At 37.7% G+C, this 19,193-nt stretch overlaps 3 protein-coding genes across 3 annotated transcripts; 1 reads left to right on the top strand and 2 right to left on the bottom strand.

Annotated features, from left to right (window-relative positions):
• Nucleotides 1-1,383: 1,383 nt before the first annotated feature.
• Nucleotides 1,384-5,754, bottom strand: LOC101304831 (glutamate--glyoxylate aminotransferase 2-like). Its single transcript, XM_004309939.1, has 13 exons — nucleotides 5,446-5,754; nucleotides 5,178-5,243; nucleotides 4,968-5,085; nucleotides 4,295-4,376; nucleotides 4,107-4,194; nucleotides 3,781-3,939; nucleotides 3,323-3,496; nucleotides 3,091-3,222; nucleotides 2,688-2,753; nucleotides 2,519-2,583; nucleotides 2,115-2,206; nucleotides 1,875-2,031; nucleotides 1,384-1,753 (listed from the first exon to the last, which is right to left on the bottom strand). Exons 1-13 carry the CDS (start codon nucleotides 5,560-5,562, stop codon nucleotides 1,624-1,626), a joined length of 1,446 nt encoding a protein of 481 aa, XP_004309987.1. The 5' UTR covers nucleotides 5,563-5,754; the 3' UTR covers nucleotides 1,384-1,623.
• A 1,758-nt stretch (nucleotides 5,755-7,512) lies between these two features.
• LOC101307957 lies at nucleotides 7,513-11,722 on the top strand. Its single transcript, XM_004310107.1, has 13 exons — nucleotides 7,513-7,738; nucleotides 7,810-7,874; nucleotides 7,962-8,237; nucleotides 8,514-8,738; nucleotides 8,852-8,921; nucleotides 9,119-9,196; nucleotides 9,424-9,649; nucleotides 9,771-9,811; nucleotides 10,008-10,205; nucleotides 10,501-10,572; nucleotides 10,649-10,795; nucleotides 11,162-11,432; nucleotides 11,538-11,722. Exons 1-13 carry the CDS (start codon nucleotides 7,541-7,543, stop codon nucleotides 11,720-11,722), a joined length of 2,052 nt encoding a protein of 683 aa, XP_004310155.1. The 5' UTR covers nucleotides 7,513-7,540.
• A 470-nt stretch (nucleotides 11,723-12,192) lies between these two features.
• On the bottom strand, nucleotides 12,193-16,326 carry LOC101305133 (protein-tyrosine-phosphatase MKP1-like). Its single transcript, XM_004309940.1, has 2 exons — nucleotides 13,445-16,326; nucleotides 12,193-12,568 (listed from the first exon to the last, which is right to left on the bottom strand). Exons 1-2 carry the CDS (start codon nucleotides 15,926-15,928, stop codon nucleotides 12,497-12,499), a joined length of 2,556 nt encoding a protein of 851 aa, XP_004309988.1. The 5' UTR covers nucleotides 15,929-16,326; the 3' UTR covers nucleotides 12,193-12,496.
• Nucleotides 16,327-19,193: the final 2,867 nt, after the last annotated feature.

Here is a 19,193-nt window from a genome sequence, read left to right on the forward strand (position 1 = left end):
TATTTATATTGTCGTCTTATAATGTCAAATCAAATGATTCTTCATGTTTGTTCTCTTCGATTATATCAAATGAATCTTGTATACTATTGTATGTTTCTAACCTATAGAATCAAAATGAAAGGAAAATATCATCTCCATTTTGAATGAGACTATGAGAGCTTGCCAATTGGTTTGACAAATCATTCTTTTTCGTTCTCGCTCTCATACTCCATAGCAAACGAATAGACAAGACATAATAATGAAGATGAATAATATTGCATGAGTAGGCAAGAAACCCAATATATATGAACTCAACTAGAAGAAATCAGTAGATCTAATTAACCTATCACCCATATTCATGAAAAGATAACTCGAACTCTACCTCCAACAACCCGTTACGTTCATGATAAATCGAGTCATTATGATCTTCACCATACTTGAACACATTTTTTACCACACTCCTTAACTTATAACAGGACTGGACATGGTGAAGCAATAATAAGTGAAAAGGACTCTCCCTGAATCATACACATCAATTCGATTGGTTAGATGGATTGACCATACTAAAGCTAAACCGATCTTGGTACTTATTTTCGAAATTTAAGAAAAGAACGACGCATCATCAATATTAACTAGTTATCGTTTAATGATATATTCTTTGACAATGTTAGATGAAGTTTAAAGTCGGAGTTGATTTTCTCATGTAAAAGAAAAGAAATCTGGAATCAAACAACTACAATCAACAGCCCATATTCTCAACAACACATGAGATAAATCTGTCATTATAACCATACTCCCTTTACTTATGACAAGACTGGAGGGATTGCAGTAATAAGTGAGAATCATTGAACCATACACATCAACTACGTATGGTTACTGGTTAGATGCACCGACGTTAATGAAGCTTGAACAGAAACCTATATTCAGAGAAGAAGAAGCTGCCTAAAAATACAAGGAAAAAGAAAGGGACAAACGAAAAAGAAAGAAGAAAAAAGAAAGTAGATTTTAGTTCGAAAATGCAAAATCTACTTTTCCAATTTCCATATTCGATGCTTTCAGTCTTCATTAAAATCACACATTGTTCATTGTGGGACTGATCAAGACCTGTGTAAGTAGATGAAGTTGTCAGAGTTCCCATTCCCCAATGCTTTTACACCGCTCTTTATACATTGCCACAAACACAAAGTACTCCCACAGAAAAGAGGAAAGTTATATATCTCATAGTGATAGTGCAACTGTGCAATCAACTATAGCCAGACTGGGTAGGTTTGGTTCATACATCAGAAGAACAAAGAAACAAAGTGCAGGGTCCTTTTTTTGGGACCCAGATGGGTTTGGACTTTGGAGGATAAATCGTATATTTAGCAAAAAAGAGGAAAAGTAGCAAGGAGACAAAGGCTTTTATAAAGCCACACACATCACAATTGGTCATATCTTGCTTAAAGTTGGGAACTTAGTCACTTATGCAATTTACATTAGAGGCTGGAAACCAGAGAGTTTTAAATAGAGAATATGTAGTAAAGAGGTGGAAGATATTCTGGATGCAATGTAGCTTTTACAGCAAGGTAAAACAACGTCGACAGTTTTTACATTGAACAGCTTGGAAAAGCTGGACATACGAGGATACTTGATTTTCAGGATTTTTCACATCCTTGAATAACCTCTGTCATCTTCATATTGCTCCATGAACTCATTGTTGAACTTCTTGAAACTGTCCATGATAGCAGGCATGTCTTCCTCAGCTGGTAAGATGGTTGTCCTCAAGTGGAAGACCCTACATAGAAACATAATTTCCATGCTCATCAATTTGATATTTCTATTACAATGTATTAAGTAAAACGAGTAATATGCATCATACTCTCAAACTGAGAAACAAGAGCATTAAAATTAATTACCCATCTTTCTGTCCAAACCCTGAACCAGGAACAGTGGAAATGCCGGTGGCTTCCAAAAGCTTGAGACAGTAGAATACATCAGGAACTTTTCCAGCGCTTTTAGCAGCCTGAATTGCTCTTGGTGGCAAGCGTATTTGAGGGAAGGAATACATGGCACCTAGAACCAATATTCTCAACTGCTGCTTAGTACGAACAACCAATTGCAAGAACCTGTATTATTTACTTTACACATATTTTTACCTTCAGTGAAATTACAAACTACGTTTCTGCAGCTGTTGAATCCATCAGTCATTAAACGTGCTCTTCTCCTCAGAGATTCAAGGATCTCTTTGCTGCCAAGTGAGCAATGAAGGCACCGTTAGCTACAGCTTCAAGAAGATATCTTTCACCACTAATATTTTAGATATCAAATTGGTGAAGATACAAGTTTTCTTTTTACGAGGGAGACCAACAATTACAATTTTTAATAATAGGTTTTGGAAGGTTCTCATGCACATGGTACATGAAACTTGTGATAGAAGCTGTGTTAGAAAGCTTACCACCAATCCTCTTGGTGACCATTATTGATCATGGAAAGCAAAAATTTCTGTAGTTCATTTTGAGTTTAATCAAAAGTTATTCACTTGTACTATTAGAAGACATACCTTTCCCTAGCAAACTGGTCATATGAAATATCTCCAGGTTTGGGAGGGTTGACCATAAGGCCCATCTGTAAAATAGATGGTATTTCAAATCAAATAAATAATTTTTGTCAGAAAGATGCGTGTCAGCTTCCGCATAAAACAACACAACATGACTTATTTGCTCACTCACAAATATTTGTGCAGGAACATTTGGACTGAGTGCCACTGATGCAACCTTATATATCTCATCAACTGTCTGCAGCATCATGTCAAAACATAAATAAACGTGAGATTTGATGATTTAAATACTGAAACTGAACAGGAAAATCATAGTGACGCTTGATTTCATTCTATTTACTGAAACCAGAAAAAATGGCCGGATCAATTGAAAAGGAACTAGGGAAAACATCAAGCAGGAATAAGACCACTTTACCATGGCAAGGGAAACTAGCCTATTTCTTTTTAATATTAACTGACGTATAATAACCGGAAATATGAGGCTTTGACTTATCAGTATCTTGACCTTGTTGCATATCCCTTCCCTTCCTTTCATAAACTTTATATCACAAGTAATAAGTTATGGAGAAACAAACCTGTGGAGGAATGTTTGTCATCTCAAAGTATCCACCACGCTGTCCACATTCACCCCAATATCCTTTTGACACAGAGTGGAAAGAAACAAGCTGGAGCTCCTTGCTTATGAATGGCCCCATACCCATCAACACCTTCCATTGTCATCAGAAATTAAAGAAGTTTCATTAGCTTAAGCTGAAACTATAGGCAAAGGTTCAGACAGAAAATTAAAAAGATCAGATTAATATTTACCTTTCTAGCACTAATAAAGGGGCGCTCATCCTGGTATACATTCTGCTGATAAACTTCATCACCAAGCAAGACCAGGTTTTCTTGGATACAGAAGTTTATTATCTCTCTTAAATTAGCTTCACTAAGACACTGACCAGTAGGGTTACCAGGGTTTATAATCACCATTGCTCTCACCTGATCATATTGCATTACAAATTAGTTGGGAGTCTAAATCTTCACGAAAAGACATCATAGTTATTGATTAGTATTTACCAGTAGCATTGATTAACACTATATTTAACAGAAAACAGGCCATATATAAAACATTCATGGGGTAAAGAGGAGAATAGCGGCGAGGAAATATTTCCCTATCAAAGGGTCTTTCAAGTGTCAATTCAGATTGTGCTCTAGTTTACTCTTAGTATAAAAACAAATTCCAACATTCTCCCATAAACAAGTTAGATAAAAGGCATACTAACAGTAATTCCTTTGGAGCGAGCTGTTATGACTGACTGGCGAAGATCAGTAACATCAAGACCCCAGTTCGCAGTTTCTTCCAGGTAATACGGAACAAGAGAACCACCAAATAGAGATATTGCAGCTGAGTAAAGAGGGTATTGTGGAACTGGAACCAAAACCTGACAGAACACAGAATTAAGCATATACTTGGATATAGCATTGGGATCATAAGTACAACCTGAAGTAACCAAGGAGAGAAAATGAATCAAAATGAAAATAGAATGTCATTGTAAAGTAATTTATGATCTCTAGAAAAGAAAAGAGAATAAGAATATTATTCTATTACCCCATCCCCTGCACCACGGATTATGGCATTTAAGATCTGCATTACACCTTTACTGGCACCATCAGTGAGATATATGAGTTCTGGGTCACTGTCATTGGGGCAAAGAAAAGCAATAAGCACTAGAGTTTATCACCAAGTTAACACACTGTAACGGAAAGGCATAAGGATTTCAATCTGGCAATCATCACCTTGGATAACCATCACGTTTTTCAATGAACTCTGCCACTTCCTTCCTAATTGCAGGAATACCTCGAGAATCACTGTAAGCACCTAGATGAGAAAGATATTTTATCAATTTCCAACATAAAAATGTTCTTAATTTTTTACAATCATGTGGAACTTCTTCTCAGCATGGTATTCCTATTGCAGATAAGTGGGATGAAGCAATCCCATAGTTACAAAAATTGATAATTATACAAACAATAACCAGTCAAAAGGAAGTACTTTACTTTTAGATAAAAAAATATCCACGAAGCTAAGAACTATTGATAAGATAAAAGGTTTATCCAGCTGTTAAATAAACAGAAGACATTCAGATATAACATGACTTGTTCATATGATCTGATATTGGTGATCGGGAATACCACATATGTTGGTAACACTAGGGAAGAAACTTTGGAGAAGCAAAGGAAGCAGGAAAATAATAAAACATTGAATTCGACAGACGACAGAATCACAATCAATGGATATATGGCTTGCCAAAACGTAAGATGGCAGCACTTGCCAGTGGGTGTGCGTGTATGGTGGGAATTGAAGGGTTTAGAGTTTAATCTATAAGAAAGAATAATTATTTAGTACATTTTCAGTTGTCCACCCCTTTTCACATAATAACATAACATGTATGGCAGGTAGGGAGGGTACCTAGACCACCAGAAGTAACTGAGAGGTAATGTTTAGCCCTTGAAATTGCATCAGCAGGGAAGAGCAGTCCTACATTGGGGTCATCTAATAAAAATGGAGCTTGACATAGAGCAACCACCTGTAACAGAATATAAACTTGGTCACACAAGTTGTAAAGATATAAATCAAGTTAACAACTCAAACAATTCAATCTGAAAAGCAGTGATGGACCTGGCGAGGGAAAGTTAGGGGCTTCTGTCCGAGAGCATGAGGATTTCCAACATTTGTGAAAATGATCTGCAGACAAGAAACCGAAATGATGAGACAGAAAAAGTGAGGATCACAAGCAAATTAGCCAAGTCTTACAGGACTATACAGCCACTTAATTCTGTGTATACGGTCACAAGTCCATATGTTCAATCAGAAGCATTACCCATTTTGCAAGGCAGGATAAAAGTAAATTGCAATACAAAACAACCAAACAGAACTGGTATTATACCTTCTTTCCTTCCTTCTGAAGCTCAGAAGCTCGAAGATATAGCTCGCCTCTAACAGCATACTGAACCTTCTTCACATTCTCATTCAGTGATTCATAATCCAATGCCTTTGGTGGCATGATTGTTAACAGCTTTCAATTCCTATTAGAAGGTAAGGCAGAAGATTTATGTACTCAGTTCCTAACCTGAACAATTCAGAGGAGGTTATGGGAATGACGGCGATCTAAGACCAGAAAGATCAAAAGGGAAAAAGAAAAAACAAAGATGGCAATTTGAATATTGACCCCATTCATCATAGACTCAAATCCATCAACTCATCAATTATTTTACTGACTTCTATAAGGCCACTGTCTTTTTGTCACTGTGTCAAAAGATGAAGACGACAGAAGTCATTTGAGCAAAAGATTAAAATTCAGATAAACATTATTAAACTAATCAACAGCATAATCAATCTGATTATATACAATAAACTACACAGTTTAAAACAAAAAATCACACCTGCAATTCTGATAATAATTCTTAAAACCTAAACCAAATGAGAAAACCCAATCACAGATATCATCTAACAACTCCTAAACAAGATTGGTTATAAAGAAACATACTTTAACAGATACTCAATTACCCAATTCATAAAAACCAAAACTATTTCTAAAAGTGATTCAGAACTGCCAGAACAGAGAAATCCAAGATGAACTGAGAGGCAACAATCACACACCTTTACCAAGAAAACAAACTCGTCGACATATAGAACAAGGTCACCGACAAATTGTAAAAAAGAAACAAAATTTATAAGTAAAATGCAAACTCAGATAAGCCGTGACATAGCTACCTGTGAACTGGAGCTTTGGCAACTCTGAGAACAGGAGTGGCAGAGTAAGCCAGGTGGGTTCTGGACTGGTACGCACAAGTTAGAAGTCTTAAAGCCTATAGAGTGACGTATAAATATGAAGTGTTAAAATATGTACCAAAAAGAGACCAATATATATGTGGCACTACATGAACTGAACGCAAATGGCTGGAGCAGAGCCACTGAAAATTTTATGAATGGATTATTTGGGACTATTGAGCCAAGAGATAAAGCTCGTGCAGAAATGTGGTGCAGCTTCAAACTTTGAGTTAATGGTAGATAACGAGGGGCATTTGGCCTTTCGGGTTCATCTTCGTTTTTTTGACACATTGTGCAATGGTCACTCTCACTATGGTAGACTTGTAGAGGTAATATGGATTATACAATGTAGTGGTGCATATTTGTTGCTTGGTTTCTCTCTTTGATGGACTTTGTTAAGTCTTGGTTGGTTTGCGAAATCAAGTTCTTAGAGGAGTCGTTCCTTTACCATTTCATTAGTAAGGGATCCCCTAGTATAGTGTTTTTGGAGTTTAAAAACCACAAGATGTCCAAACCACCACAGGTATATAGCTCATGTGTGAAACCCTCTCATTCGAATCGTATGGGTCGAATGTCCTCGAGATGAGAGTTAAATCTCAGTCTAATCTTGATGGTAACGAATGAGCATAAAATACCTCCATGACACTTTTACAGTCTTACGTATTTTGAATGAGAATGAAGATAAATAAATGCTTCCATTAGATGAGGTTTCAGGCTTCTACTAATACCTACTCAGACTTTTTTTCCTCTTGTTTAAAATACATTTAAACAAATTATGTCAAGAAGAAACCCGCCTCGAAAGCCAAGCATATAACATGTTGATAGTTTTCTGACATTTTTACAGAGAGGCTAACTATGTAGCGGACTGCTTAGCTGAGCACGCTCACTCTAAGAAGAATCCCGCTTTTTGGTTCATTGTTACCCCTATGTGGTTATGTGTCCCCAATGTTTTACTTGGATCAACGGAGAATAACTTTAAACAAAATTAAAGAACGTTTACCCTTTCCTTTTCGATGTATCGAATAAAAAAAACACATGTAAGGTCCAGGTCGAGGCCCAAGAAGATGAGCCCATACTATATCAGGCCCACACAAACCAGAAAAGTATAGCTGAAGCCAGTATTTTCTGAGCTCTGAAACCCCAACCGAAGGGTTTAAGCAGAAGCTGGGTCTAGGGCGCCCTTTGCTCTCTCTCTCTCTCTCTCTCCGACGATGACGGAGACGGTGACGGTGAGGGTCCGCGTGGAATTCAAGGACCGTCACATTCTGAGCAAGTCGCAGAGGACCGACGGACTCCGCCGGAGCTGGATTCTCCTCAAACCTCAACACCGCACCATCTCGGACCTCGCCGCCTATCTCCTCCACGTCTTCAACCTCCACCATTCTTGCCCTGATGGCCTCCTCATCTCCGTAAGCCTAATTTCAACCTCAAAAGTTCCGATTTTTCGAAACGAAATGATTCTTAATTTGTGTCACTGCAGATGGATGAGTTTGTGTTGCCGCCGTTTGAGTCCACCTGCATTTTCAAGGATAAAGATATTGTCAGGTCTGTTTTGCATTTCTTTCTTCAGTTTTCGTTTTCGGTGAATGTTTAGTTTTCGTTTGATAATGTGTGCATTGTTGTGTAAATCAGTGTGAAAAGGAAATGTGTGTCTGAAATTGGGATGATTGAGGATGGGGGAGACTGTATTGAGGTTGAAGAAGTCGAGGATAGGCGAGTTGTGAATGGAGGTATGAAGCTTCTGGCGAGTGAGGAGTTTGAAAAGGAGAAGGGAGGGTATGAAAGTGAGCTAGAAGAGGATGAACCTGACCGGTTGGAATATATATTGCCTGTTCAAAATGCGCCGGACAATGATGCAAGGACACGTTCCAAGAAAAGGAAGCGATCAAATAAACCTGAGAGCTCCAAGTATGGATTTTCCTTGATTTTCATGGATTAATGCACTTATTATTTAGCATGTGTTGGTTACGAGTTGACCTAGGGTTTATATGTTAACTAACTAATTTGAATGTTAGATCTTTGCTAGAACTGCTTATGCTTCAAATTCTTGCTCTTTATGAGCTTATCGATGATGTTATGGATAGTATAAGTTTATGAATGCATCCCTGCAGAATGTTATGTAGTTTAGGCTGATATGGTATTATACGCATTTTCTCTGGTATCTGACTGCATTATATCTTTCAGGAAGAAGAGAAGTAAATCTGCTACTAATGGAGTATGTTCAGTTGTCCCCCCAGAAGATATTCAAGGCAATGTCCAAGAGGAGAAAAACAAAAGCTCTCATAAGCGACGTGCCAAAAAGATTCTTTCCAAGAAGGAAAAGTCAACTACTGGAGAGGGCAAAGTGGATGATTCAAGCACCTCTGAAACTGATGAAAGTACAATCAACACAAGTCTTTCTACACCCAGGTAGCTTGTTGCCCTATTACTTATAGTGTTAAAATTAAGTTTTTCATGCATGAAGTAGAACTTGGCCACATATGTATTCTCACAATTTACTTCCCTAACGTTATCTTTTATAGGCACAGTCAGCTTCAAGAGAATGGCATAAACGGTGTTGTTTCATCTGAGAAGCCTGATGAAAGTAAAAAGGTATTACCAGCTTTACATCTGTCTTGTATGTGTACATCAAACTGTGTTTTGTTACTTATTTTTTGGGCATCTGCAGAAATCTGTGATTCTTTCTAAACATTTCCTTGTGCCCCTTATTTCACTTTTTATCTTTTTCAAGTTGTGAATGAATAAACATTTTGATGGTGTTCACTGAATCTATTTCTCTCTTGTTTTAGATGCCTAGTAGAAGTGCTCGACGTAAAAAGGCCAAAAGAAAATGGTTGAGGGAAAACATGAAAGCTCAGAAGGAAGAGGTAATGTGATGCTTATAAATTTAATAATGACTATACATAAATATTTCTCACTCAAACCCTCGGTGAAAGTTGGATGCTTGAAGTTATGTTTAGTACCACCTATATGCCTTTACAAAAGAAAGTACTTGGTCCTCCATCTTATGTTAGTGTCCGGATGTATGTATGATTTTAAAAGACAGTACTTGTTCCTCTCAATAATCTTTTCTCCATAATGTTCCATTTTGCAGTTACATCAAACACAGGTAGGCAACCCGGTTAATCAGCAATCATCTGATAAGAAATTATCTAATAAAGCTGATCAACAATCATCTGACAAAGTCAATCAGCAAATATCTGACAATGATAGTCAGGAAAGTTCTGAAGGTGATCTAAAAACAGATAATGATGAAGAGGACAATGTTGTTCCTGTAGTAACTAGGCCAGGACACATTCGTTTTGCACCCCTCGGAAAAGGTATTTATGGGTCTAAATTTACTGAAAATAACCTTCCTATGCCATTTGACTTTGCAATTATGGGTACATCAAGTAGATCAAGGACATTTTGTTAATTATCTGATCTATCTACTTGTTCCAGTGGATGCAGATCAGAGTTTCCAGCAGAATGAAACTGCAGTGGTATGCTTCAGTTTCCTAAAAGCATCATAGACTTTTTTCTATTTGTTGTCTAAGTCACTTTGGAGGCTTCGATGAGTCTGTGAGTTGGCTCATAATGGGACAAACCAACTGATGTTTAATTTAATTTGAATTTTCTATTTTCAGTCATTACTACAACTATAGATGCATTGAATCTTTGAATTCCTTCCTCCTTCAGGAAACTTTTCAGTGGAATGGAATAACCAGCAAGAAGAAGGGCCAAAAATGGGGTATGGACAAAACATCATATTCAAAAAAGAGTAACTACGAGGATCTGTACCAAGAGTCAACTGAAATGGTTGGTCTTGAAGAACAGATTCCTGAAAATGATCCCATAGACTTTAATAAGCTTGAGCTCTCTACTACTGTACCGAAGGTTTGTCGCTTTTATAATTTTAATTCTGCTTGATGGATATGTATTCTCTTCATAGGAAAAATATGCAAAAATTAAAAGTTGTGAGGAGTTAGCTTTTTGCTGCCCCTCCTTTTAGCTTCTTGACCTTTAATTACCTTTTTATTTTTATTTTTTTGAGAATCTTGACCTTTAATTACTATCTACTACATTAAGATGATAATGAAAATGATTTCTATAACAAATAGATTTTATCCTTCATGTTCTATTAGTTTAGTATGAAGATTTAATAGATTAATTCGCATTTAATGCGTTGCAGGAAGGTGATCAAATTGCATATCGGTTGATTGAATTATCATCGGACTGGACCCCTGAAGTTTCTTCCTATCGAGTATGACTCCTTCTTCCCTTAAGTTCTACCAACTTTTTGCGGATATATAATTAACAGTTATCTTCTTGATTGATAGATTGGAAAAGTGTCGCAGTACAACCCTCAATCAAATAAGATAGTGCTAGTACAGGTTCCAGAATATCCCATTATTTTTGAGGAGACAGACGAGGCATCTGAAGTAGAACCAGATACATCCCTCTATGGGGAAGATGGTTCTTTAGAGGTACTTGAGCTACGGTCAATCAATAATCATAAATTTGATAATAATCATGATATACATTGTTTCTATGCTTTCATGATTAAAACTAGCCTGCTGGCGTATGAAACTTTATTGTCCAATACTGAAAAAAAGTTCCAAGTTTTTTTTTGCACAGCTTTTGTTATTGTATGATCTAGTTATTGGTGGCTGCTTCTTGGTGACAATATTTCAGATATACATGACCATTTCTTTTAACTAATTATATATGATCATTTTAGCTGCCTGGCAGAGGCTGTGAACTAGCCTATGGAATCATATGTGTCGATGCTACTAGTTCATATGAATCATATCTGTAATTTGCTAGCATCTGACAATATAGAATCTTTGCAGATAGAATATTCTTGTCTTATTGATGTCCGCATTGTCAAGTATGGGAACCTGAACACAACCAAAGCAGTCACTGGAGATCAAAATGCTGCATCAGGTTTTAGGCTCAAGAGTGGCACAGAAACTACAGCTGCACCTGGTTTCAGGCTCAAGAATGACAAAGAAACTCAGGCTGCTGCACCAGGCTTGAAGCTTAAAAATGACAAGGGAACTCAGGCTGCTGCAACAGGTTTCAGTATTAAGAATGACAAGGAAACTCGTGCTGATACACAAGGTACTGATTAGATTTCCATGCTAGGAATCTGTCATGTTTGAGGCATCAAGAATTTTGAATATATTTTTGTTCACACACGTAGCTTAATCTTGATTATATACGTAGGAAATGGAAAAGCAAGTGCGTGGGATGAAATCAGCCAGGCATTGAATGCGAAGAAGGCAGAGCTTTCTCAGGAAGATGGCTGGGGTAAAAATGATGGTTCAGGAAGGAGCGCATGGACATCTAGGCGGAGGGGTAGCGCATTGGGTCCAACGATGGCTCTTTTAAGAGCGCAAAATGAGCTATGAGCAAGACCTGTAATAGCAAACATACATGGTCTGGCAATCAGATAGCAGGGTTCATGATTTTGTTAACTTATAACTGTAGTAAAGGGACGTTGTTTTTATGTAAAAAAGAAACCTCGACTAGGTGCTGTACAGTGAGATTTCAATTATTTCGTCTCTCTTCGATGGGTTTTGTTTTTTTTTTTTTTTTCCGGAGTTTTGATGATGTACTGTACCGTATTGTAATGAAGAGATGGCATATTTGGTAGAATGTTGTTTAATGAACCCTTGCATTTTTCCTCAGAGATGAAGATAAACAATGAAGAAAAGATCAAAATACAGCACCGGGTAGTCTCACAACACTTCGTTGATAAAACCTCACAATTGCAAAACTCCAGAACTTCTGGATATTTGAATTCGGTTATTACTATCCTCTTCTTGTGCAAAATCAAATGAGCTTTTCAAATAGCCCTAAACCGGCAACACCTTCGATGTTGGACGAGGTAACTTATATATACTAGATACAATTATTTGAACTGTCTGTTTGCCAAGATAACAAAACTTTACTGATAAAATCCTATCTGCATAGAGCAGACATATCTTCTGTACATATTTTCTGAACCCCTCCATACATCACACAAGCAGATATGAAACACTTTGCACTGCCTTGGATGCCAACCCAACTTTTCAATCTGCAACTGATCCACCCGGCCGTTCCAATATGCTTGAAAGATCATGAACCAAAATCCTTCGTAAAACTCTGATCCTTCTAGTTCTGTCTTATTCATGTCTGTTTATTTATGTGTTCTGTATTGATTTACAGCTGAGATGGATCAGGAACTCTTCTGGCTCCTCCCCTTCTCTTACTATCTGCAGATATCAAAATGCACTTTAGACTTGCAACAAAAAGAAACAATAAAAATTGATTAGCAGCAAGCATTGTATGAGAACCAGAGAGGTTATGAGTTAGACTTGTTTGGTCAGTGTGATGAGTTTCTGTTTATGAGTGCAACCATATAGTACTGGCAATGCTTTCTGATAAAAGCTACTTGTATCTTACAGTGATATTGAAAAATAGGAACACTACCTCTTCTGTGGCTTCTCTATTGTGGTTCCAATACTTTTATTTTGGATAGATGTTCCAATACATTTCTGATGTATGGTTAGGGATATTAATCGTAGGCTAGATTTAACTTTTAAGTGGAAAGACCCAGTGTGTTTAAATCAGAGCACCTTGCTTGATGAAAATGGATACAGGGCGTTTCTGCTAAGCTGCTTTTTTACATGCCAAATTAGCATATCAGGCTACAACAACCATTCCCAAAAAAAAAATCTACTGAAATGATCCAATATTAAACGGTTACTTGGTTCATAAAAATGGATACTCTCTGTTTATGCTAATCTTATTTCTTTACAGGCCAATCATGAAATTACTCATCATCTATATTAGGGTGTGCACCACTATATTCATTAACACATTTCACAGTATACTGACTTGGCTAATTAGAGCCCTGCCGAAATTTGATTGGGGAAGCAAATACTCAAGGGCAAAAATAATCTACGTAAAAAAAAAGAATCAGCATCTTTTTTTCCAGCTAAATATAGCTGCTTCACTTACCCACTTGTAAAAACAAACTCTTAATTCATTACTCTGCATTAGTTTTAAAACGGACTACATATTGTAAAACGAGAAAAAAAAAAAAAAAAAACAAATAATAAGATAGAGCCGAACAAATTGCAATGTACCTGTACAGGGGCACTCGTAGGTAAACCCATATGCTCAAGGAAGCAGTGTCCTATGGTTTCCCAGTGAAGATGGCTATCCTGAAATGTTGCATTTTGCCCTTTCTCATGCAAAATACCACGTCCCAACCAGACAAATAATACACCAGGTTTATTTGCACCCACAGTCGCATCTGGAGCTAGCAAAAGATATGCTGATCTAGAATGAAGTTTGCCAGACTGGTGCATCACCACTTTATTCAAAGAAGGCCACTGGTACAAAACGGGGTTAATCACCTCTGCAGCTTCCCCGGTCGTTTCAGATTGTAATTCACTTTCAGGGTTGATAATGTCAACATCCAACATTAGCTCTTCTCTGTTGCTCACATTTTCGGTTTGGTTGCAATCAGTGTCCATCAGATCATCATCCAAGTCAGGTAAAGAAAACGACCATGATCGTACCAAATTCCTCGAAACTTTAGGTGATTCCTCAACTGAGGGTAACATTAGAGGTGGAGGTTTACTCCCTCTACGTTCTGCAATAGAAGGGGAAATCCCTTTACATGTCAAACATGTATTTGTCACTTGCAAAGTGCAATTAGCTGAAAATGCCTCTCTAGGTGAAGAGACAGATTCTTTGAAAAGTAACCGTGAGCTGTCAGCTAAGGAACTATGCTTAATACATAATGGATCTGCAGAATCCAAGCCTGAAGGTGAAGGCTGTTGAGAAGACAAGCATGACAAGTCCGACCAATTAGAAGATGAGGGTGAAAATGTAAATGATGAACTAGAGTATTCAGAGGTTGAAGGGGAGAGTGTTGGGGATTTTGAGCTAAACTTAAGATTATTATCAGGAAACCAAGAACAAGAATCTGGTGACCCACAGTCAGCTGTTGGAAATGATAATGGATTGGTAAGAGCAACAGAGCGTCCTACTTCCCTAAAAGTATCTCTTATCTTATCTGGGCTACTAATTGGAAAACATTCAAAGGAATCTGGTGAACCACAAAAGTGGCTTGACGCTGACAATGGTGATGAAGGCTCAATCAAAGAAACAGGGTTTTCTGCTTCCTTGTTAGCTTCCACAACCATATCAGGTCCATCACTGGACAGGGTAGAGCCACAGTTCACCTCAGAAGATGTGACCAAATCCTTCATAATTCCGCTAGCAAACTTTTGCCGCAATCTGCCCCATCCATTTTCTCTAGCAGGAAGGCAAGTTTCAGACTCAGTATTTGATACTGAAAATGGTGGAACAACCCCACCAGCAAGTGCCTTTTGGAAAATTTCGAAATCCAAATCATAGTCACCAACCTTCCTTTCACCCACTGGAATACAAGTCACTGCAGCAACCTTATCGCCTCCAGAAGAAAAAGTTCCATCCTTTTTGACATCTCCCTTGCTGCAATCCTCTTCTGAAAGCCCGCTGGAAATAGCATCCCAAAATTCTAATGGCTCCTTGCCTTCGTTGATATCCACGATTGGACCTTTTGCCCTCTCATACTGGATGACTTGAAGGGCAGCTGCTCTTGCATTATCTGACATCTTTGTGTTGCAATCCTTTCCAATCCACACATATATAGCAGATGGAACATGGACAACAAAAGCACCACGAGAGTCGAGTCCTTGTGCACCTGGATGGTTTAACATCTTCGGCACCAGATGAAGAGGATCATACGACGAATGCGGGGCCATCCTGTACATCCTTAACACGGAACTCGGGCTTGCAGGCACAGCATGAACCCGCTTCTGGCACTGCAGAAGTTGACAAGCAAACCCCATATTGGGGTTAGTCACCCCTCTTGCAGCCTTGACATACTGAAATGCATCTTGAAAGCTCTGGCCCTCCCTCCACATAAGGTATGCAATCACCAAAGAGGTCGACCGCGACACTCCCTGACAACAATGCACAAAAACCCTCCCATTCTGCTTCCTCACATCTTCAAAATAATCAAACACATCATACAAAATGCTTGTAATGTCCTCCGAGGGGCTATCCTTCAACCAGAGAGTCTTGTACACAAGATCATTCTTGAAATACTCAGGAGACACAAACCCTACACAGTTAAGCACATGTGTGATCCCATTCTTCCTCAAAACCTCCCGGTTCTTAGCCACAGCATCACTCCCCAAGTATATATGCTCCGCAATCCTAGAGCACTCCTTATCAAAAAAAGCAAGCTTATCTTTCTTAAACTCAAACTCTCTCCCACCCTGTTCCGAATTCGAACCCGGAAACGCTTTAGCAGCAGACCCTCTAGGAGTTTGGGGCTGAGGCCAGACACCAAGATCATCAGAACCTGCCTTAGGCCACTCCTTAACACTACACTTGGCAATTGAAAGAGGCTGCAGTGGAGGTAAGCAAGACCTTGCTTTATTATTCAGCTGCGGCTTTGGATAAGGATTATTAGCCTTGGAAGGTGAACGGTCACTCCATGACATCGACCGGAGATAGCTTTTCCGGGTAGCATTTCCGGCCAGCCCGCTCTTCTCTTCCTCACCCAACATCTCTCTCTTTTTTCTAAAATAAAGTCTCTAAATTCTAATGGCTACCCATGAAAGGATACTTCATGGAAAACCATCAAGCTAATCCATCCTTTCTCATTTTTTTCTCACCTAAAGCACTTGACCATCTCTATTCCTAGTTATACTATTCAATCTAGAATCATGAAGGAAAATTCAAACACGAAAACGACCCAGTAAAACCTCATAGATTCTACCTATGTAGACATAGACAAGCAACAAGAAAACTGAACCCAAAAGCAATAACTGTTCTTTTTTGTTGTTGGGTTCAAAGCAAAAGAAATCAAAGTCACTTACTTGAACAAAGCTGTATCAAGCAGGATGGTCTGTCGGGTTTTGTACGAGAGACTTTGAAGGATATAGGAAAGGAAGAAGAGAGTGAGTTGTGGAGGAGCGAGTTGGACCGAGTCAGGTTGGGTGGGTTTTAAGAAGACGAAGAAAGAATGGGTCAAAGTGCCACGTCGTCATCGCGGGAATAAGGAAAGAAAGGGCATGTCGAGTCTTGTGATGTCATTGATGTTTTGTACAGAGTGGTTTATGAGTTCAGACCGAGATTGTGGGGAATATTATTTTAATAGTTAAAAATATTGATGGGGGAGGGATTGGGTACAGCGACGCTACGGTGCAGCCCTGTTACGGAGGTCGCGGTCGTAGACTCGTAGTGGTTGGGAGTCCACGACTAGAAAAGTTGTAATTATTGTTTAAAATGGTGATTAAGAACACTTTTAAGTTAAGAGAGGCGTGGATCATGCATAGAATGTGCTTTGGATTGTAAGCATGTAGATGAAGATATATGATTGAGTCATTGAGGGTGAAGTTGTTTGTGCTGGGATGATACAATGTGAGGTTAGGCTCGAGAGGTTGTAGTGCAGGTTTCTTGAAACTACTTGTTTTGTTTTTGTTTAGTATTGAATGAGTTTACTTATATTTGAGCTAATAATTGTTGACTCGAGTGGCATGTAAACTCAATTGAGCTAGTAACCATTACAAGTGTTTCTTTCTAGAAACAGTTACTGGCTGGCTGGACCGAGTGTTTGAATCCACTTGATATTTCATATTTGTGACTATTAAAGAACAATGTTAGTAGCACTAACAGTTGGCTCAAGTAACAAGTAAACTCAGCCGAGCTAGTAACTATTTCAATTATCTCCTTTCAAGAAATAGTTATTGCCTGGACCGAGTGTCCGAGTCTTTTTGATATTTTCTATCAAAGAAATATATTTGAGCTAGTAACCATTGGCTCAAGTATCAAGTAAACTCAGCCGAGCTAGTTACAAATATGTTCTTTCATGAAACAACTACTAGCTAGTTAGTTGGATTGAGTGTCTAAATCCACTTGATATTGTTGACCAAGAAAATTTACTTGATAGTTCGTACGTTTTGGATATAGCATATCTCTTCTTTTCTAAAAATGAAAACCATCGTAGCCTATTTGGGCGCAATTCTTTATTTCAATTTACGATCTATTTATCGTGAAACAATTGGTACAGTGTAGCTCATAGATTGATCAACTTTGCTAATGTTGATTATTTAGATGATTACTAGTCAAATGAGATCCTTGTAATTATCCAGGATGTGCTCTACGAGGATTCATATGTATCTTTCAAAACTTTATTGGTAATATAATAAATGAAACCGGGCATGTGGCCGAATCTCCTAGCTAGGTTAGCTTCTAAACCCATTTAACCAAAAAAATAATGAAAATCATCATCATTTGTTGGTTTTAGGTTATAAATTTGGAATGAAAGCAAACAAGTCGACACATTTGAGAAAAAATTAAACGAAAGAAAACAAATAAAACTGTTCATCTTGACAGAATGACAGACGTGAATCAAACTATATTAAGGCAGTGGAGATGGTCCTCAATTCCTTGCCAAAATCTCACCAGTTGTGTTATTCTTATATATATACTAATTGTTATCGTTGTTGTTGTTGTTGTTTCATGAAGATTAAGTCATCCAAAGATGGCACTCTAATTTGTAGTCCTACATTCTAGTAACTTGAGTTGATACATCACTAAACCCGATCAACGGTTTGAACATCAGTGTAAACAATTGAAATGAAAGAATAATGATCTATTTTATTTTCATAATCTTCTATGTCATACATTTGTTTAATGACAACATTTAAATTGTTGTTGCAGCAATCCGCTCGTAAATTCTGAGCTACCTGAAGTAACAGAACTGTCCTAACAATGGAAAATTGATTTGTTTCAAATTCTGATTGGTAATAGCTTATTTTCCAACAAGGTAATATCAATTTTGACCAATCTTGCGAAAAAGCAAACAAGTTATAACTTTAGTGATTAATAACGACAAACCTAATCCAAATCCCTTTATACAAATCAGAGTCTAACAATCACACATATCAAAATCCCATTCAAGAAGCACCAAAAATAAAGTAAGATAATATCTCGTGGCAATGATATTTTCAAATTAACAAGCGATCATTTATAACGTATGATAATATATTAGGCTTGAACAAACAAATGACATGTAACTGAACTCAAGGTTCTAAAAAACGTTGGGCGCTAGTCGGGCAGACAGCGCCCAAAAGATTAATCGGGGATTAAACGAGGATTAATCGGGGATTAATCGGATTTTTATTTTTGTATTTATTTTATTTTTTAATAACAAATAATTATATAAATACAATTAAAATATGTATTATAATGTCTGAAAATAATGAAAAAACAATATATAACGCTGAAAATAATAAAAATACATCGCATTTGTCTTTAAAAATGTACTAACAACAATGTTCTTAGGAAAATAAGAAATACAATTCAACAACAATGTCATTGAAGTAAGTAAGAAACGCAATTAAACAACAATATCTTTAAGAAAATCCAAAAATAAAAAACGCAATTCACCAACTAGGCAACAATGTCTAAATACAATTCAAATAACTAAAAATACATTCTTGTAAGTTGTAAGCCTACTCCTCTTATTCTTCTTCTCCACATCCTTAAAGTACTTCTTCGGTACTAGAGTCAAACTCAAAATCCATAGTTTCTTCTTTCTCTTCATTTAAATCCATGGTTTTCACTTTAAAAAATAAAAATAAAAAAAATAAAGTTTTTGGCCGCCCAACCGCCTAGGTGCCCGCCCAGCTGCCCAGCCGCCTAGGCGCCGCCCAGGTAGCCAAAAAACGGTCAGCCGCCTACACTCGCCGATTTGCCTAAAATCGGGACGACAACCATTCTCCGGGCTCCCAGGCGGCGCCTTGGCGACCGCTTAAGCCGTTTTTT

This window comes from Fragaria vesca, unplaced genomic scaffold (assembly GCF_000184155.1).
Source record: "Fragaria vesca subsp. vesca unplaced genomic scaffold, FraVesHawaii_1.0 scf0513160_u, whole genome shotgun sequence".
In the NCBI taxonomy this organism is placed as follows: Eukaryota; Viridiplantae; Streptophyta; class Magnoliopsida; order Rosales; family Rosaceae; genus Fragaria; species Fragaria vesca.